The sequence below is a fragment of the Epinephelus fuscoguttatus genome, linkage group LG2, assembly GCF_011397635.1.
Source record: "Epinephelus fuscoguttatus linkage group LG2, E.fuscoguttatus.final_Chr_v1".
NCBI classification, from domain to species: domain Eukaryota; kingdom Metazoa; phylum Chordata; class Actinopteri; order Perciformes; family Serranidae; genus Epinephelus; species Epinephelus fuscoguttatus.
This window is the reverse complement of record NC_064753.1, coordinates 22,884,000-22,906,461: the sequence shown is the minus strand read 5'-3', so window position 1 is coordinate 22,906,461 and position 22,462 is coordinate 22,884,000. Positions and strand designations below refer to the sequence as shown.

Genomic DNA, 22,462 nt, shown 5'->3' with positions numbered 1-22,462 from the left:
GACTGACATCATGTAGTAACAATTGCGAAAGGACAAAAATTGAATTAAATATTGGTCAGGGCATATGGTCACCATCACGGACACAAGACTGTGTTCAATGTCAGCTCCAACATAATATAATAATAATAATTCTGCTTTTCCCTCCATACCTGCCAACACTCCCGATTTACGTGGGAGTCTCCCTATTTTTAACCCTTTCTCTGGCCCTGCTCCCGATTGGTAATTTCTCCCGCTTTTCTCCCGATTTCATAGTGATATGAGTCAAATTGGTGTTTCGTGTGTTGTAGTACCTGACAACCCAACCCAAACAGCCCTGCCCGCCGTGCTGTGTGTGACTGCGCACATTCAAGCTCACGTCCATGCCCAAGCTCGAGGCGGAACATTACAAACTGAAAATGAATGAAACGGCTCCAAAAAGGAGAAGTATACGTCAAAATTTCAGCCTGCTTGGTGCCAGACCTTCCCTTTTCTAGTCGCTAGCCACGTCAGCAAGTACCACGCGTTTTGCAAGCTATGTCAGGCCGACTTTAGTGGGGACACACGCAGTGGAGGCACAGAGAGGAACTGCTAGCATCGGCTCGTTCTTGCTGAGAGGCGTGTTGGAGGCACAAACACACACACACACACACACACACACACACACACACACACCGTCTGACGGAGGTGTGGGGTTTAGAGACTTTACTTCACTCTGAATTTGTTGACAGCACTGTTTTGTTGTTGTTGTGTTGTTATTACTGTTCAACATGTTTGCCTTCAAGGAGACTGTAGGTATTCCTGGCAATGATGGCTCCTCAACACAACACACACTCACACAATGTTTGCACTTGCACTTAACACACATTTTGTGATATACACTGTAGCACATTTCATTGTAACAATGGATATTATTATTATTTAAGGCTCATTAAAAGTCATTTTGTTTATATATTTGTATTTACTGTATTCATTTGTGGTGTAGGGTTATATGGGCCCATATAAATACAATAATTAAGCAATATCACACTCAAGCTCGTGATGTTGTACTGTGAGGCCTGTGGCCTCGTGCCTACGACCGAATCACAGCTGTGACGATATCACAGTACAACATCACGAGCTCGAGTGTGATATTGCTTTTATACAACAGTTCAACAGTTAAATAAGCAAGGCTGGTTAAAAAATGTTGAAAAATGAGGACAAAATAGATAATTTAAGCATTTTATTTGTCTTCCGCCAACAAAAATAGTTCCCTCAGGACTCCGCTGTCACCGTTGCTATGTAACGCAGACATGGTGCGCCATCCACTTTCTCTTTACACACATTTATCTGCACATTTCCATTAATTGTGCAGCCGGTGAAATAAGTCTCTGGTGACTGCATGGTGGACTGTCGCTTCACAGGCACAGCCGACTCTGCCTTCTGATCTGACAGTATGTTGCTTTTCTCCAAGTCATTGAGCTCCGCTGATGAAACACTGACAAACCTGGATGTGTGCTCAGATGGATTCAGCTTCTCCTCTCCCTCATCTTCCTCTGATGACCATTCATAGTTCAATTCAAAACTTATTTTAGGAAATAAATCCATATTTTTGGCTGTTTGACAGTGGATGAATTAATTAGCCTACAACGCAACTGCTGACCTAACTGACACTAACCGTCAGTTTTGATTTGATTGTTGATTGCAATCAGCTGTGAGGCGGAGTGATGCATACACAGTGAAATAACCGTGATGTTGTACTCCAATATCATCACGGTTTTACTGTCTCTCAACCAATCAGATTGCAGGGCCGAAACTAACTGTTGTATAAATACAAATATGTAAACAAAATGACTTTTAATGAGCCTTAAATAATAATAATATCCATTGTTACAATGCCCCCATGCGGGGATTCCAACCATCCAGCCATTCCAACCGTTACCCCAGAAAATCTCCCTCTTTTTTTCGCAGTCCACTGTTGGCAGGTATGTCCCTCTGATTTTACAATTTATTACAAAATAAGCTTCATGCTTTCTGAACTGAAAAAGACTGAATATCACTTCAAAAAATAGAGGGCTGCTTTCCCAGATACGATCTTTACAGAAATCAAATGCTGACATCAAAACTACACAGCTCATCTATTGATTAGATAATATCTCCAGCTCTATGTGCACAGGAATACTAATGCTAAAATGTGCACAAGAATAAATGCCACAATCTTGTTTACCAATAATCTGATGTCACACAATTTTATTCATAACTTGATGAAATGGTTTCCTTTGCAGTAAACAAAATGTCTTTTCCTCAAAATTACAGAAAGAGTGTAATGTGTAATATTTCAAAGATTTACATAAACATTCTTTCAATTTATGCAGGTTTTCTGTGTGTGATGAATAAAGGTATTAGAAGCTGATGATTATGTTTTTCACAATAAGGCTTTCTGCTGTGAAACAACTTAATTTACAACCAAGTTAGGGCACAATTAAAGCTTAGAAATGCAATGTGACATGACACCACAGTGCAACATTTCTTGCAAAAAGTTCATGTACCATGGTATGTTCTACAGCTAAGGTCTAGAGTTGTAGTTGTAATTTATTTTATTTGATATTTACATCACAGTAGCACTACAACTGTACATTTATGCACAAGAACCAGCTGCATTGTGTTTTATGTTTGTGGCGAAATGCTAATTTGCAACATCTGTCCACAGGAGACTTGTTAAAAGTTAAAAGAGAGAAAAACAGAAAAAAATACATCCACATATCCACACATAGAGCCGCATCTACTCAAAATACAAAACACAAGTTTGTCGACGGGGATAATAGGTGTAAGAACAATATTGTTTTTCTTTTAGCCATGATTTAGGATGACTATTATCATGGGAGCATGGTGCTTACATTTTGGAAACTGGCACACACACTTGTATTGTGTTTGAGGGCAAAAGTTATTTTATTAAAGTTTAATTACCTATGCAGGCTGGTTGTTGGCCACTCCAAGTCCCATCAGCTTGACAGACTCTGGAGGCGGAGCCTACCAGCATGTAGGGAGTGTGGCAGTAGAACCTGACCTCAGCCCTGTATTGGAAAAATAAATAAATAAATACATCACACACAAAAAAACAAAAAAAACAAAACAAAAAGGTTACAAGTGATAATAAAATATGGCCTCAGCATTATCACTTTATCATTTTAGCTGGGACTCCCTGAAAACTTGTTATTCACCCAGGTAGGTGTGGTTTTGCAAGTTGCAGCAGTGCATGCTTCAGCAAGCTCCGTGACTGTGCTGTCTCAGTCTGTGCTCTAAGTGCACGATTATACTTAACATGATAACCTGCATACACCTTCGTAAGAATGCAGAACAAAAATCCTGAATCAATTTGGTTTGGTGAAAATGAGAAGTTCTAATTAATACACACTACAAGCATGAAGGCATATGGAATACACTAATCATGATTTGCTATAATTTGTATATTTGGTCTCGCTCCTATACACATGAAAATTAATAGTCTGGCTTGTAAGCCTGTTTGGACATCTGTTGATGCCAGATACTGCAATGATACCAGAATACAGAGACCCCTCCATCTGAGTAGATTTTTGTTGGACATAATTTAGTACATCTAAATGTCGATATAATTAAGCACTGTTTAGTTGTATATGCTTTCCAGTATAAAGCTATGATAGTCAGTCTGAAAAATTTATCAGCAGTCAGATAAAAGTCGTTTGAAAATCTGCAGGGAAGTCTTGCATTAGTCGTGGTTGCAGCAATGCCAGCAGTACAAGGAAGAAAAATCTAAGTGTATCCTTGTAAACCAGTGATCTCACACACACACACACACACACACACACACACACACACACACACACACACACACACACACACACAAAAAAATCTGTTTGAAGTTATAGTTGGGCATGAAGTCTCTTGTAGGTTTAATCTTGGGGTTAAAGCAAAGATTAGGTTAACAACTTTTTAGGTTGTGGTTCTGCTAGACAGAAACCAGTGGACTGCCCACTCCGGGTTGGGAGAGAGTTACTGCCTCAAGCGAGGGAGTTCAAGTATCTTGGGGTCTTGTTCACGAGTGAGGGTAGAATGGAGCTTGAGATGGATTGGTGGTTTGGTGCGGCTTCTGAAGTGATACGAGCGCTGTGCTGGAGCATCATAGTGAAGAGAGAGCTGAGCTGGAAGGTGAAGCTTTTGATTTCCTGGTCCATCTGCGTCCCAACCCTCACCTATGGTCATGAGCTCTGGTTAACGACCGAAAGAATGAGATCATGGATACAAGTGGCCGAAATAAGTTTCCACCGTGGGGTGGCTGGGCTCAGCCTCAGAGACAGGGTGAGGAGCTTGGACATCCGGAGGAAGCTTGGAGTAGAGCTGCTGCTCCTTTGCATCAAAAGGGGTCAGTTGAGGTGGTTCAGGCATCTGATCAGGATGCCTCCTCGGCACCTCCAATTAGAGGTGTTTTGGGCACGTCCCACTGGTAGGAGGCCCCAGGGCAGACTCAGAACACAGTGGAGGGATTATATATCTCATCTGGCCTGGGAACGCTTGCGGTCCTCCAGGAGGAGCTGGAAAACGCTGCTGGGGAGAGGAACGTCTGGGGTGGTTTGCTTGGCCTGCTGCCCCCCTGACTCAGCATCGGATAAACGGCTAAAAATGGAGGGATGGATGGTTCTGCTAGCTTATCCAACAAGTGAGGAGATGACTGAATAAGAGCAAACGAGAACCTGCATCAGGCACTCAACACAAGACTACGCCTCTGGCTGAAATAGTTTTCAGTGAGTACAGTGGTTTTATGTCTACAGGACAGATTAAGGTGTATGAGATCTCTGCTTTTATCTACCAGTAGACCTTTGACCCAAATCTTTTTCTTGTTTTGCTCACAAAACAAAATCTATTTCGTCCTTGCAATGTTTCAAACTGACATCCAGACATAGAGGCCAGAAAAAACATCTATTTTTAGATACACTTTACTGAGTCAACATTTGATGACCTTGGTGGAACAAACACTTTCTGTGGTGGTTTCATAGTAAAAACAGAGCACATTCTTTACAATAAAACACACATGTGGAGAACATGCAGCAAATCTTGACTTATTAGCAACAGAATCTTTATGAATCAGATGGCACAATCCTGTTTGAGGCACAACTTCTCTGTTGGCATGTACTATCATTATATATAAAAAAAATCCGTATCATCTAAAGGGTGATGCTGCAGTGACAAAAATTCAGCCACAGCAGGCCACCACAAAATTTGTACTATAATTTTAATGATGTAATTTTAATAATGAATTGTTTTGTAATTTTAATGAAGATTTGATGTGATTGAATGAAGCACAGGTATTTTGAAAACCATGGTAGCCTTTCTGCAACATTCCATTGTGTTGTTGATACAAACCTTTCATAAAAGAACTTATAGTCTGTTCACAACAGTGACATCTAACCACTGACCTGTAAGAAAAGATGTTCCCCTCTCTAAATCCCCCTCCAGGGGAGCCAGAATCACCACACAGGACAGCTGAAATGAGACAACAGACACAGTCAGGACTTCTTCTTCTTTGTTTGAACAGCTAATACTGAGAGAGAAACAGTGACATGCACCAGTTAAAGCTGCCGGGCAGAAGTTTATAGGTAGTGAAAGCCAGCTGACTTACGCAGACACTGTGGTACGTCTCCTGTCCACGTCCCGTTCCCCTCGCAGGTCAACACAGCAGGAGTGGACAACTGGTAACCATGGAAACAACTGTAGCTGACACTTGAGCCCCATGAATGGTCGGTTCCTTCCACTTTCCCATGGTGCACTTGAGGAGGAGGTCCGCACTGGATCACTGAAACACATACACAGATGTAAATCATATGATGTACACTGACACAGCTCAGGGGACAACGTGGTGGCCCACTGGTTTACACTGCTGCCTCATGAGCAGGAAGGTCATGTGTTGGAATCTCTGCACTAGACCTACTTGTGAGCGTGTGTGTGTTTGTGCGTTTGTACAGAATTTGCATGTTCTCTCCACCAAGTGCTCTGTTTCCAAATACAGCTGTTAGCTGTGACTATAGGTGCAGCTCTGTTGAATTTAATCCCATCTGTCTTCTCAACAGTATAAAGTATACTGGATATACAATGACCATGGAAATAGAATGAAAGTAAAATGGACTTTGATCTGTTTGTTGTGGTCATTTGACCAGTTCAAAAGAAAATGGCGAGTGTTGTAGTTTAACATACATCACTGGGGCTGTAAGTTGTGTCACACTCACTAGTTTGAGATACTAACTAGAGACCAACTCGAAATGGGATCACTCCAGCTGCGATACAACAATCCGCCACTGAACACCAATGTGGGAGAGGGGCGTAAGTTGGAGGGGCAGTGGCCCCTTCTCTGCTTACTACCCCCCATCTTCCAGTGCCCTTACTCGAACTGCTCCCATCTTCAAACTCAGACATCATTTTGATCTCAACTACACACCTGTAAAGTTTCGTGACTGCACCTGCACAGCTGCAACACAAATTGTGCTGACGAAATCTGTCCACAGGCAGACAGACATAAAAACACCTGGTAAAATACTCAAAACGGCTTCTGTGGTATTGTCTGTTACAATAGGTCCCACCAGGACATTTAGCCATGATGACACATGAAAACAGTACCAGCCATCATAATGACGTAGAGGCTGGTAAAAAACACAATTTGCTGACTTACAAAAAGACATATGTAGCAAGCAAATGCAGCCAACCTCTGCTTCTGCTACCAAGGCAACAAAAATAGTTCACCTCTCCATGCTTTGTACTACTTTGTTCTACAGGTCTTTGCAATGGCAACCCCACTCATAAAAATGGCCCTGAACATCCTGCTATGTTGTATGTGATGGGAATATAACTCTCTCTACTCACTACTCTGTCTTTCTATGACACTGACAATTCTCTTACACTATAGCTAGCAGTACAAAAAAGACAATTTAACAAACAGTATGCCATTAATGGCTAATACTGTTACAATGAGATATTTATACTTCACTTAATTGTTTACTAACATCTGCAATTTTATCTTCAGTAGAGACAAATAAATCAGCAACAAATGAGCTCTAAGACTGTCAAAGTCACACAGACAAAACAGCAGTTTAGACTTGTCCCTGGTGGATATGTAGCCCTAAGATGTGGAGGATAAGAACCAACAATTGAAACAATCTGAAGAAAAGCCGGAATTAGACAAAGACATTTTTTTAAACATTGTACCAGCTGCCAAAGCCAGATACTTCTGTATTCAGTCATATCTGGGCTGTGTCAGCATGCAAAATGCAGAACATATACATATAGTGCTGAGCAATGCGCCACCTCCTGTGCTTCCCCTCTCTTATACCTGGTATACTGTATAGTAAAGAAACACAGAAGTGTTTCCTATGAGGGATTCCCAGTAGTATACGAAAGGACGGCTGCAGATGGGAGTCGTGACATCACGTGAAAACAAAGAACAGCAAAGGCAGCAGACAGCCGTGATCACCATATGGACGTTTACTGTCTTAAAGCAGTAGATGACTGAGGTCACCACATTTAAGTTGCTTAACCAAAAGAAAAACCATGGTCACCATATGGACTGTGAGTTTCTGACAGGGCATTTGCGGTTCTGCATTGTCTGCGGTGAGCTGTGATTTTGTTTTTCTCAAGTCTGCTAAATTAAATGCTGGCAATATTACTCACAAGACAACTTTCCCATCAACCTCCTTCTTCTGAAACGGTGTCCTGCATTGGGGATTTTAGGAAGAAATACATATTTTATACTTGAGACTTGCTATGTGGGATTGCTATTTATGTAATGTAATTATTCATACAAACCTACAGCTCCTTTGAAAATGTCATAACTGCTACTGAACATAACCAATGTTGATATCAAATGGTCCAGTGGATTAAATCAATTAATATGAATTAAAAAAGCATCTGTTATACACAGAGTATGGAGTCTGTAATCATATAAACACATACCCTTAATGTGCATTGATGTTACACCAGCTTCACAAGAATTTAAGAAACCTATCATGTGAAGGCACGATTGCATGCACCTGTGTGCAAGCGTGTTGCGTGAGCATTGACGTATCTGCATAAAACTTCATAACACCCCAATAAACATCTGTGTGTGCATGCCTGAGTGTGCGTGTGCCTAACTCCCTAAGATAATGATAACCATCTGCATGATTTCAAACATCTAATAAAGTCAGTGTAATTCTCATCTAACCAGGAGACAGATGGTTTCATGCTCCATTCACTCTGCTATGATGATATACAGTGCACACAAGCATACACACAGAGAGGCAGATACACAAACAGACAACACATATGTGTTGTATATACAGTATAAGCAGCAATAAGCACATACTGAAATCAGTCAATGGACAGAATGGAGTATTTTAACAAGTACTGTCTGCTTCAACGGTAATACTTAATATACACACCATATGGACATCTTCCTTCTGTCAATGTTTGACTTTTCCCTTTTTCTGTATTTTGTTTTTTCTCCTTCCATTCTTAACTTTTCTCTTAGTCAATCTTTAATCTTATTTTTTTCTCTGTCTCTTTCCTGTTTCTCTGTTCCATTATCAACAGTCTTTTAGATGTAGAAGTGCAATTAACAAAAAATATCTTTTGTTTCTAACATTGTGGTTTCCAGGCAACTGCTGAGTGCTCGCAACAAACTAATCAGTTGAATAATTCTGGCTTTGTATGTCACCAGTGTCCTGGAGAAGCCTTGCATCTCCCCAAAGTCATCCTCCCAGACTCACAAGAAGTCTTTCATTTCCCAATGTTGTTTTTCTCCACTCTACAATGTGTTCTGCTTGTTGTTTGGCCCATTACAAAATCTACACACCTGCGTGCAAGACAATGTCAAATCCAGTGTCTTAAAGCATGCTGTTCATTTACTTTATGTTGTGTGACCCTGGGAACAATTGCTGGTGGCTAGCCAACAGCTAATGGGGACTCAAATTAATAAGTACTGCTTCTTCTGGGGAGCTGCACTGAGGCGAACCGCACCTCAGTTTGAGGCTTGTTGTTGTACTGTATGTTGGTATGAAGACAAACAAGGAAAAATGGTTAAGATCTGTGGAAAGATCTGCACCACCTGTGTCTGACCAGGCTGACAGAGAAGGCTGACAAAGTCTGCCTGGATACATCTCACCCAGACACTCTCCTGGTCGCAGATACAGCTATCCTAAGATCAGAACCAGCTGCGTTAAAAGGCAATTTATTTCTATGGTGATAACCCAACTTAACAAGCTGCAGTAGGGCGACATACAAAGTGAGGGTCATGCAATACATAGAGACATGGGCCCCTGGGCACAGATATGCAAAAGGCCACACCACCACTCCTACACAGGAGCAAGAAACACAGACTTTGCGGTGGTTTTTCCCTCGATTTTGTTGTTTTTTGTGTCTTTCTTGGGTTATTATGCATCTTTTTGTGGTTTTGTGTCTCATTGAGTAGAGCTGCTGCTCCTTCACGTCGAAAGGGCTCAGGTGGTCCGGACATCTGATCAGGTTCCCTTCTGGGCGCCTCCCATTAGAGGTGTTGTGGGCATGTCCCACTGGTAGGAGGCCCCGGGGCAGATCCAGAACACACTGGGGGGGCTACATATCTCATCTGGCCTGGGAATGCCTTGGGGTCCCCCAGGAGGAGCTGGAAAGCATTGCTGGGGAGAGGGATGTCTCTGTTGCCCCCATGACCCGGTGGATGAAAATGGATGGATGGATGTAAGTTTGTCTTTTTTGGTCATTTTGTGTCTTTTTATAGTCACTTTGTGTCTCTTTGTGATTATTTGCCTGTTTTCGTAGTTATTTTGTGTCTCTTTGCAGTGCCTTAGTATCTCTTTGTGGTGTTTTTGTGTCTCTGTGGTAATATTGAATCTCTTCCTGGTCGGTAAATTGCATGACGTTTTGCAAATGAAGGCCATGGGGCTACTGACACTTTGGGCCCTTGTTGCGTAATGCATAAATGCATAAAGATGTGAAAATATGTCTTAGTCATTGACTGATCATGCTCATGGACCTCTGTTGTTGTCTTGTTGTTTCGTGTTTTAATTGTGTCTACATTATGTTTATTATTTGCCGTGCTGAATCACAAATTGCTCCTTTGGGGACATTAAAGTTTTCTAAAGTCTTAAGTTTTCTAAAAGCAGCGTTGTTGTTATGGATCAAACTCCAGCTGTCTATAAATAGAATAAAAAAACTCTTATTGACTTGAGCAGTTAATATTCCACAGCAATATTTCTGCAGGTCTCTGATGCCCAAAGAACTGCAATTGAAGGTTTCTGAACTGTTTTATTTTCTCTTTGTGTCTCCCTTGTTGTGAATAGACTGTGTTGGCTTCACATGAGTCTGGAGGAGTAACTCTCACTCCTGCTTGCTTCCCCACCTCTGCTCTTGACTCTGTCACTGCGATTGACTCCTTTCCCTCTCCCCACCCTTTCTTCTTTCCTCTCACGTCTCCACACTCTGTTCTTTCTTACACTTTGGTCCCCTGCCTCCTTTCTGTCTTCCTACCTTTTTTTTTTTTTAACTCTCTCCCTCCAGCCCTTCTTCTCTTTCTCACTGCACCTTGCTTCGTTGTCCTTCTGTCCCAGCTCCAGTCCTCTTTTATCCTCTTCCACTGCTCTCTTGGTCTTCTTCTCACACCATTACCGCCTCTCCCCTCCTCCCTTCGTCTTTTAGGTACATCTCTCTTGGCGCAATTCAGCCAGCCAACACATTTTATGGGCTTACATCACTCGCTTCCCCACTCTCACTTGCTTCTCTATCGCTCTCTCCTTGTAGCCCCACTGATGGCTCATCACATTCTCTCTTTTTCCCTTTTCATTCCCCCACTTGACTCTCTCTTGTTCCACCTCCCATTTTCTTTCTTTCCTAATCTCTGCATTACTGTCTTTGTGTCTTTTTTGTGTCTCCTCTTTTTGTTATCTAATGTTTTCTTCCATCACACCTCTTCATCCCTTCGATTCTTCCTTTGCCTCTCTCCTCCCTTTATATACTCTTTCTTTCTTTCCCCTGTTCCCCTAGGCCTCCTCCTCATTACTTACCTTGCTCAATCTCTCCGTCTTCCTCACTTGATTCATTCTGCCTGTCAAGCTACACTTTCATGGCTTACAACTCCTCATTCAGTATGTTTCTGTGTGTGCATGTATGTCTCTGTGTGACGAGGCTCTTGTTCCAAAACAAGATCAAATGAAGACTTGTGGATTGTTTGAAGTGGAAGAAAACAGAGGGGATGAAACAGGAGAGCTGAACAAAAACACGTGAACAGAAGGAGTAGAACCTAGAGGAGGGGGAAAAAAAGTGAGGAGCAAAAGAGGGCATCCACAAAAAAGAAGAGGAACAAAAGAAGAAGAAACAGAGACAGAGATGGAGGACTGCAGCATTTGCCTACCTGCATCTCTCCACTGTTCCATTCTTCCTATTTCTGTCAAAATTTCTCTTTTAAACTTCCTGCCCCAGTCTCGATCTCTATCACCTACAGTATCTTTTACTTCTCTGGTTTCCCTCTTTCTGGTTCCCTCTCAGTAGCCTCTCTGCTGGCTTTCTCAGTTTTTTCATCTCAGTTCAAAGCCCCTGCAACTGCAGGAGCCAGCAGGAGATTTTCTGTTTGTGGGAAGAAACGGCAGGGAGGATCTCAGGAAACATTCCCTGTTACTGTTGTTGAGTAGCACAGTATAAACTCTAAATATGGGCTGTCGTAAAACTTGAATTCATTTTATTTAAATGTGTTCTTCTTTATTTTCCCCTTTGTGATTGTAGAAAAAATAAGGGTTTCAGGAAATAAACCCTAATTTAACACTCTAGTATTGTGAAGAGCAATGTTAATCTCCCCTTGGCTTCCTTCTACTGTACTGTTAAAGTCACAATCTGTTATTTTAGTATGCCACTTGCATTGAAACACTAATGTTCTTACTTAAATTGTTACTTGTTTTTGTGGAGTGCTTTTTGCTGCAATTGCACGGCTCCATAACAATAACTGCCCTTGATATCCTTCAGTGTTAAGTACCTTGTTATTGGAATATTTCTATTACACTGAGACTTGTCATCTGTTCATTAAGGATAATGGGATGTCAATACCAACTCTCTAAATGTCATTTAATGTTCGTAGTACAAGCTTGCCTACACCGCTAATTATTTTAATTCTTATAGTACAATATAGTTTTGCTGTTGATAGTTAATTGCTTTTAATAAGTAGTATGTTTGCTGTTTGTGTTGTGCTTTTGAGTTTTTAATGTGTCCCTTTTGGAACACGTTTTGGTCTAAACTCTTGAATAACCAAATTACTAAGTCTTGAATGTTGAATAATTGGCTTTGACAATTTTTTTTTTTGATTAGCATAACTACCTTGTTACTTTTCATGAAAATAACCATATCTAAATATATACTATGCAAGTTTTTCCTAAAATACAATGTACAGACTCATACAGAGAAACAGCAGGGAGGATCTCAGGAAACATTCCCTGCTACTGTTGTTGTGTATCAAAGTCTAAATTCTAAATAATTATGGGCTGTTGTAAAACTTGAATTCATTTTATTTTAGTGCATTCTCTTTTATTTTCCCCTTTGTGTTTGTGAAAAAAAGATGGGTTTCAGGAAATAAAGCCTGATTTAACACTCTGGTACTGTAAAGAGCAACGTTAATCTTCCCTTGGCCTCCTTCTAATGTGCTGTTAAAGTCACAATCTGTTATTTTAGTGTGCCGGCTCGCATTGAAATACTAATGTTTTTACTATCTCCGCTAGTTGTAAACCTAGAGGGGATCATGCATTTGGTTGTGTGTGTGAGTGAGTGAGGGAGTGAGAGAGTGTGTGTGTGTATCTGTCTGTCCGCAGCTAATCTCACAAACTACTGGACCCATCAGCCTCATTTTGTATGTCTTGACTGTATGCTCAAGGATCTCTTGTGGTTGCGGTGATTCACAATAGTTGAACATTTTTTAAAAAATGTTATTAACTGTGGACTCATCGCTCCTCTTAACTGGTCAGTAGGGTCTGCAAGGTTTCTGGAAATCCACTCAGCTAAAACCAACAAGTCTTAGCTTTTCTGTTGCAGGCCACATTTTGGTGGTGTGTCTCAAAAATGGCATCCATAAAAAAGTTTTGTCTCAATTTGAACAAGAGCATATGCAGATTAATTCCATAACACATGTGATATGATCCACTAAAGAAAGGTGCCCTACAAGATGAACTAGTCTCTGTTTTTGTTAGATTCTCTACTATCTTCTCTGTAAGGAATCTGGGACGGCCAATACCAGCCTACGTAAAAACAAGTATTGGTTGAACTGGAAACCAATTCTTTGAAAGGCACAGTGTTTCCTAAGGTACTGTACTGAACCTCTAGATCCATCAATTGGAGATAAACTCAGAAGTTGCTGTTCTTGTACATTATTCCTTTAGGTGGTTAGCTCTTCTTACCTTTGCAGCTGGGTTTGGTTTGGTTCCAGGTTCCATCTTTGGTACACCGCAGAACGCTGCGTCCAGGTGGTTCCATCAGGTGACCAGGGTTACAGCGGTAGGTCACTGTGTGGTTGAAGGTAAACTCACTTCCTAGATAGATCCCATTGGCTACTGGGCCAGGGTCTCCACAACTGATCACTAAAGGAGGGTAGAGAAATTTTAAAGGCCAAGTCATGAATAAATTATTTAGACTGTACATCTGTCAGATGACGTTGTTCTGCAGTTGTGTAGTATTGCACAAGGGCAGTAACATTTTTGGACACATCAGTATTATCTTATCTTTTTACTACAGCTATAACTCACTGTGCTTTCTAACATAGCCTGAAAAAATGATGTTTCTCCTCGCCTGCCCCTTAACCTCGTCCTCCCACTCAACTCTCACACAGACTGCCTTCCTTAACTTTCCTCAAGCACATCCTGGCTCCTTTTCATCTACCTCCCACCTTCTTGTTCTCTTTTTCCCCAAACCTCTGTCTGGCTCTGTTTAACTATACAAGTTGAAATCTCAGACACAACAACCTTACTCATGTACAGACCCGTACCTGCACAGCAGCAGGTTGCCCAGTCCATGCACAATTTATACTACTCTTGGATCCTTTAACAAAACAAAACACACCACTATGCAAGCACAAACACTTCATATTTGCAGTAGTACTTGTAGCTTATAAAGCCCTTTGCTCCATTTTAAGATCATGGCTATACCCCCCTCTGTTCCCACTGATAATAACAGTAGTATAACAGTAGAAGCAATGATATTTAACCTACCAGTGCAGTCTGGGGGTTGTCCTGTCCATGTCCCATTTGTTGTGCAGTGTCTGGTGGTCAGGCCTGATGTTTTGAAGCCATCCCAGCATGCATAAGCCACCGAGCTGCCGAAGGTGATGCCGTCACTGAAAACAATTCTGCCGTGTGCTGGGGTGCCAGGGTTACCGCAGGATACAGCTGAGAATTGAGGAAATATTAAACAGCGGTGATTAATCATGGTGATAATATCAGTGTGAGCGATGCCGTCTCACTGTCACTCAAGGCTGATCAGCTGTAGGCTGTAATAATGAGCATATCACTGGAGTCAGCTGGAAATAACATAAAATATGTCCTTGAGGTAGTGAGGCTGATTAATAACTAAAGGTTGCTGGATTGATTCCCAGCTCTGAATGGCAGATCTACAGTATTCTAGTTGTGTGCTGGAGGCTGGCAGGAGGCTGGTTTTACATCAACAGCGCTCACTGTGACTGCCAAAGTGCCACTGAGCAAAGCACAGAGCGTTAAACTGCTCCACGGACAGTTATTAAATGTTTCTGCCTCTTGTTTAAAACCAAGACATGACGTCTGCAAAATGTAAGTGACAGTGTTTTAAATAAGATCATCATGGCCTATATCACTGGTTCCCAATCAGGGGGTATAGACTGCCACCAGTGGTCTCCTAAGCATCACGGGGGGCATGCAAAGGCTTCTTGGTTTTAAAACTAGGGATGCACCAAAATGAAAATTTGTGGCCGAAGCCGAATAATATTAAATGCTTGGCCGAATACGGAATACCGAATGCCGTTTTTTAGTTTTTCATTAGTCTTTGCAGATGAACCCCCTCCAGATTAGTGCTGTCACGGTACCAAAATTGGGACCCACGGTACGATACCAGTGAAAGTATCACGGTCCTGAGTAGTATCAGGATACCACAGCAAGAATGAGGCAGATGTGCCTTTTGTCATTTATAAAAAGATAAATCAATTTTCTATAATACATCAATGATATTTCAATGGAATAAATTACTTATTGACTTATTCATACTTCAAAAACAGCATCAATAAATGATTAACATAGGGGGGATCAAAATAAAATAAATAAATGAAATAAAAATCAACCAGCCACCCTCCTCCCCTGACAAGTCCCTTCATAAGTAAAGAACAGTCCCTAAAGTGAGGTTTGTGGGCCGTTACCTGCCACTGAAATACTAAAAGAGAGAAATGTGAACAGCTTGTTTCTCCTCTGATACGCCACATACCTGTGTGCCGCCATGGCTCGGCTGTTCAGGTACTTTTGGGCAGTCATGACAACAAGTTATTCACCTGGAGCCGGACTTCTCCGTCGCCGGTAAACCGTTATCATGCACCGCCGTATTTGACAGGAATACATATTCCTGTCTGTGTCTGTGACCCCCGTTCAACCCACAATCGGCGGGATTAGCCGTTTCGTTTCTGCTGCTGGTTGAAGTCTGTACTCACACAGCGTGCTGAATGATTTATTTTGCCCCCAAAAAACTATTTTTAGTTGCAAATGCGAGTGTGGTGACGGACGGAGTAAAATATGCCAAACTGCCAACACTTTACTCCGTCTGTCACCGCACGCTGTTTGATTGCATTATCAAACACGTCGCTATTATTCGGCCTTGCTTTTAACTTATTCCACCGAATACCGAATGTGTGTTTTTTTGCAATATTCGGCCGAATATGTTTGGTTACCGAATATTCGGTGCATCCCTATTTAAAACATAAAAGAAAACTTAAAAGCATATACAGTAGGAATTTCATTCATTTCTGTGAAGAAAACTAAATGAAATCATTATCTTTGAAGTTTTTACTATGTAAACTTCACAGGATCAAATATCACAGAATAAGGGCATGGTGAACCAACCCAATCTTACTTCCAAGTTGTCAAACAATGATGTTTGGTCAGTGGCCCTCTGCGTCAGATGCCAATACACATAGGCACCCTTCTGCAGCGATATGAGACGCACTGGGTGAGAGCATTTATTGACGGTCTGAGAAAATGCTAATGTATTAAGAGTGATAAAGTCTGCATAGAGTGGTTGAGAGGGGATGCCGATGGGTCAAACAAACTCTGGACTTTCACCTGGCAGATCGCTGTTTGTTTCCTGTGTGAAATCAAAAGTCAATTGAATTATTTTTGTAACAGCATAGTGTGCTAGTTTGTAACACATCCTATGCTAGTGACATATGACATGTGACATTACAAATGTTACATTACATTAACATACTTATTTTAAGCTAAACCATGATGCTTTTATAATCCTAACACCATGCTTTTGTTACCTACACCTGAGGAAGTAAAGCTACAAATTAAAGGTAAAAGTTTTTGTTGCCTACATTGTAGGTCTTTTTTTTTTTTTTTTAAAAAAAGAGACAACAACAACAAAGTAACAAGCATGAATTGACACGCTGTCCCTGAGCATCCAAAACTGAAGGTAGGGGGTTACCTATAGCATCATAGTTTGACATGCAGGGCCACTGCCATACCATCAGTATTTGACGAGTTAGGTGTGAGAATATGTTGGGTGAACACCTGAAAACAAGCTACATTCACAAAGCCTTCACAGTCTCGTCCTGCATTAAAAGTAGCATGTAGTAAAAACAACCAAAGAGCTAATAGAGCAATGCCAAAACATTAGGGAGAGGAATAAGTACGTATGATCGAAACAAACAAACAAGCAAACATAACAGAGAAAGGTAGAGAGTTCCTAATTATACCTGATGCAATATTAACAGGATACAGTCTGCTCAAAATTAATCCAAATTGCTCTTTTTACACAAACTTCCTGCAGTAACTTCATTCACTATTTAAGTTAATTGTACACTTTATCAGCTGCTCGGTACTCTTATTGTTACACATTGCATGCAATATGGAATATCCATACAACACGTCCCTTAGTCATGAGTCGTCAGTTCACTCAATGATAGAAACGGGGGAAATCAGGGTCCAGGGGAAAAAGATTTGGAACCATTGGTCTATACAATGTGTCATTCTCACAGTAAATCTTAGGGCTCCCATTTGTTCTTGTGGGACAAGACACAGTAACAAGTTTTCCTTGGTAAGTCAAAGGCTAGGATCTTTATCCATCCATAGCTGTCTTTGATTTTGAACCACTGGTGGTATGGTAGACTGGACAAAACTGTCCTGGAGGACACAAGAATGCAGATGGCAAGGGACTTCGCCTCTGGTCTAAATTAGTGATCCATTGATATTTAGTTTGCCAGCACAGCACATTAACAGACGAGACAGGAATTAGCAACCAACCACAGCACATTTCACTAATAAGATCATGACAACTGACAGCCTTTAACAATCAAACACCTATTGATGGGATTCATTAGTCAGGGTTCTTAAAAGCTCTGTCCAAGAGTGTGTGTGTGTGTGTGTGTGTGTGTGTGTGTGTGTGTGTGTGTGTGTGTGTGTGTGTGAGACAGTGTGTGTAGGTGGAGCACATCATGCAAAACCGTGTGTGTACTGTATGTCGATGGCAGCTTACCGTTTGTGTCTGCGAGTGTTATCAGTATATCAGTCTGTATGTGTGTGTGTGTGTTTGTGTATGTGTATGGATTTCTTTGTGTTTGTGTCTCAGTGATAGATGTCTCTTCCTTTCTGAATCAGCTTTTAACCACAATTAGCTTAATGAAAAACAACTGTAGACAGACATAAATAATTAGTGGTACACAAACACAGAGGCTGGCGGACGCACAAAAGAGAAACACACCTCTAAGGTAAGACTAGAAGGCTACATTTTGATGTTACTGTTTCAGTACATGCAGGCAAACTAAGACTCAAAGTACAAAAGGTCAAATTCAGTATTTCATTGTCATACAGACTGAACCACAAACTGTCTACACGGTTGGACAACTGTTTAACATCGCTACGGTTTAGAGTCCTGTGTTTGACAGTTCTAGTTTTGGGGGCATGGCCGCTTCTGTTAAAGAGTTTTCTCCTTCTGGCATAAAGAGACTTTGTGCGTTTCTATAAATATTATGAGAGATTTCAAGGCTGGCATTACTTTTATATGAATCAGCACATGAAAATCATTTGTCAGAATAAGTGGCATTTTAAAAACAGACTGTACAAAAGATGCAATTTAGCAGCCAAGTATTTTTATTTACGTAAATACTGCAGAATCTTTCGCATTTGAGTCAGTGGGGCCTTTATATTTTTCAGTATTCTATATTTAGTATACCGGTGGTGTTTTGGGTCAGAGCCACACAATAATATAGCAGAGTACAGTATGACTCACTCTTCCTCCCCCTATCCACTTAAATTACTGCTAGAACAGCCCATCTATCTAACTGAATCTAAAATCTGCGTCAGAGTACAATGAAGTTAATGTCAGCAGTGCTTTTTTCAGCATACCCAACAAAGTTGGGAATAGGGAAGGTAACACAGGCAGCAGCTTAGGATTCCAGTGTCTCTACAGCACTTTGGGGACCCACTTTAATTTCCCCTAAACCCCCATGGGTTTAAAGAGTGTCTTTGAAAACTGCTGTTGTATAGGACACACTTTATTGCCACAGCGCCGTGGAAGATCCAGCTCAGTCAGTTAGGAGTGACACACTTCAATCTTCTGTATCTGGGCCACACGGATACAAACACGCAAACACACTCACACACACACACATAAACTCGAATCTCCAAATTTTTTTGACAAACTGCTACTTCCATAAACCTTTGGCATCATGTGAACTTTTCCTGTTCAAAGACAATTGTGAATTTTGTCAACCTATTAGATCAATAAAAGGTACTGTGACCGTTTTATTTTTGTGTTGTGCTGCAGTTTTGTGAAGTACACACTACTGCGATTAAGTTAAAAATCAGCTGGATAAAACCTACAGAGAATATATTTAACTATAAATATATACTTACTTTATCTTATGAATTACATCCATGTCAATGCATGGATAAGCAATGTGTAAGCTTTACTTACTACATACATACATATGTGTGTGTGTGTATATATATATATATATATATATATATATATGTATAAAATGCACAATGTACAGTGTACAATGTATGTAATGTGCTTTAAGCTATGTTTGGAAACGGATTAGTTGCTTACTGTCACCAGCATGCCAAGCAGCCTGATGCTACTGTATTCTCCAAAGCAAAGATTAAGCTGTTTAACTTTGGAGGCTGTGCTGATTTATTTTCACATAAAATGCTGAATAATTAAGTCCATATGCCACAAATGCACTGTGGGTTTATACAAAAACTGCACTGCTTCATTTTACAGCAATGTTTATTTTTATAGCAATGCTTTATAGAATCTGGGTTGGGACCCAAAGGTAACCTCAAATGAGACAGGGATAACTTGGTATTACAATGTGTGATGATTTCTAAACAGACAGCATATGCAGTGATGTCAAATCTAAGTCTCTTGTATAAAGCAGGCAGGATTTTTTGTTGGCATAATACAGGGTCAATAAAGGGTGCATATAAATAGAATATCATGCACAACAGCCTGTAAAAATCTATTTTGACTTTGGGAGAAAGCCACTGCTTTGATATTCAACAGTACAGAACCAAGAGCTATAATGGAATTAAAAACGTTATCTCTGAAAAATAAAGGTGGTTTGTTTGCTGTTTGAAGTATAAGTTGCAGTATAAGTGTCTAATGAATTTTATTTCAACTTTCAGTAGTCAATTTTCACACATTCACATAAGTCACATAAAGTCATTCCCACGCTTCCCTACCTTGACAGACAGGCTGAGTGCCGCTCCAGGTGCCGTTGTGGAGGCAGGTCCTCTCGGCTGAGCCAATCAGACTATATCCCGCCTCGCAGCTGAAACGCAGCAGGCTCTTAGTTTTAAATTCCTCCCCTCCCAGACGGACACCGTGGGGAGGCATCCCTGGGTCTCCGCAGATTCCTGGACTTACACCTATAGCGAGGAAAAGAGACATTAAATTAATGTACCAAACACACACCAACAGCAAGACACGTCCATGTTACTGAAGCAACAAGGACCCCCACACAGTCCTGAAGTGATGAGCCCCAAACATAGAAACACACGTATGCACAGCAAATCCAAATACACTCAGTACAGTTGATGTGAAACCACAGCTGCGTTCAAGTGATGTCCATTAGTCCCTTAATAGGTTTTCGTGATTTATGTAAGTAAATGGTAAAACACAGAGCTAAGAGGTTGTCTCTCACTGGGGCCACCATGCTAAAAATATAGGCGTGCATTCAAGCTACAGGTCAACAACAGCAGCTAAAAAGCATTTGTAACATAAGTCATCTCATACCCTCTGCTGCAGAATACTCACAAATATTTTGCCTACTCAGTCTTTCATATACAGTGACATACACACATATAGTACTACTGCACACACATGCAAACTTTGTAGAACTGCACTTTGCATTTAGGCTATACCAAATTGTTCTAGCATTAAAAGCACTGAGCGTGTCACAATTTTAGCAGCTTAAATTCCATCGGTGGGGATTTGTGAGTTTAACAGGGTACAGCTCCAAATGCAGCGCCCTGCATCTCAATGAGGTCTTCAGCTGCAGGATGGATTCTGCCCTGCTGAGCGTTCTGTTTTGAGGCCAGCAGAGTAAGCTTATTGCATTTCAGCTATTGAGACAGTTGATGCTGAGTTTTGAAAATGATCAGTTGTGGTGTTGTAGTGTTGTGGGATCTGTGTAAGCCTGCTGTAGAGCAGCACTTACAACCTGAGAAGTAAACTAGAACTCTTCCGCCCCATTTCCTCCTGCCTGTTTCTCACACATGCAGCTTAAGCCAGGTTACACACAGCACAGCAGGAACTCAGTTTATAGTAGTAACACATTATGTCAATTTCTCTGTATTTGTAAATAAATTAAGTGCTGTGATATTAATAATAATAATGACACATACAAGTTCTGCAAGATCACTTGCACAGGCATGATTGTCCAAGCAACTTCTTTCATACAATGCACCAGCTTCTAACGAGCAAATTAGCGAACTATTGAAACTGTCTGTTATGTGATGTATTGTGCTGTTGCAGGTTGAAAAAGCTGAAATGCTACATGTTTCCTCCCCATACAGATGGAGCAATTTTTTTTATTGTAGCGCAAAGAGAATGCCATGTGCAAAGAAGGGCAGCAAGGTCACAGAGTGGCTAGAGATATATATTAACAGCTTGCTACAGTTTGTCAATTAGTAAATGGTTTCACTTCTTCGAAGTGATAATTTTTCTTTTGGTATGTTAATTATGTCTGACACTGTGGAAACCACACAGTCTGGTCCTGTAACACATGCCCTTGGGGCTAGATTTAGACCTCAGTGCCATTTTATGGTGACACTGTATTGAAGAATAGACTGAAACACAATGTTTGTTCACAAAAACCTTAAAGTTATTAAGATAGTAAAACCCCCACATCACATACATAAAATGAAACAGCTCTGAGCAAACACTGCCTCAGTTGCTTATGTTTTAGCCACCTGAAAGAATCAATATAAGTTTAAGTGTACACTATAATTCAAATATTTTCACAGATTTACCTTGCCATCAGAACTGAACCTGTAATCTCAAAGCCACAAGGCTCCATTAACAAGGTCCCCACACATCTGCATGAACAAAATTTTTTATGGAGCCACTACAGTATTTTCCATGACCATTCACAATGTTTAACATGGACAAACTGTTAGGTACACTGGCAATTATATTATTAAAGACGGTTCATGTACAGAAAGCAGCAGAACTCCTTGAGTCGGGCAGTAACAGCCGACAGTTTGGTTGGCCCAATGGTTAATTTGTTTGAAATAAACAATACTCTGTACCTTCAAACTACTACCTCTACTGTAGGAGCATTCAGCACTCAGCACTCTGAGTGACAATCAAACTCCCTCGGCTACAATGTCAATTGCTTTATGTCAAACATGATACATTATAAAAGTATTAGTATGCACAGATAAGAAAACTTTAGGATTCATGACCCTACATGTTAAATCACGTAACATTATTTTACTTGCCCAACTTGCCTGGCGTTATTCAAACATATCAGATTCAAACTCCATTCAAACAGAATTGAATGACTGTGGGAACCCTGCATTGACAAAAACTTTACTTCGCAGAACATGAGAGTTGCACGTATATATGGCCCCTCAATCAGTCACTTTTGCTGCAACCCCCTCCAAAGCAGTACATTGCTTAGCTTCTCTGCTGGTAGATCTGATTTATAAAAGACCCTAGCAAAGCAACACAGCACATACAAAATGTCAGATAGATTAGACAACCATATTTAACTTAATATCTTTAAATGTTACAGTTGAAA

General features: G+C 40.8%; 1 protein-coding gene across 2 annotated transcripts in view; it reads right to left on the bottom strand.

Moving 5' to 3' along the window:
* The window catches only part of LOC125906310 (CUB and sushi domain-containing protein 1-like), a 537,329-nt gene that overhangs the window by 21,633 nt on the left and 493,234 nt on the right, over positions 1-22,462 (bottom strand). For both annotated transcript variants that reach the window (XM_049604892.1, XM_049604902.1), the window contains exons 60-65: positions 19,899-20,084; positions 14,190-14,366; positions 13,383-13,562; positions 5,609-5,782; positions 5,406-5,472; positions 2,923-3,029 (exon numbers count right to left, since the gene is read on the bottom strand). In XM_049604892.1, the coding sequence (XP_049460849.1) occupies positions 2,923-3,029; positions 5,406-5,472; positions 5,609-5,782; positions 13,383-13,562; positions 14,190-14,366; positions 19,899-20,084 (891 nt within the window). The remainder of the gene's footprint in view (positions 1-2,922; positions 3,030-5,405; positions 5,473-5,608; positions 5,783-13,382; positions 13,563-14,189; positions 14,367-19,898; positions 20,085-22,462) is intronic.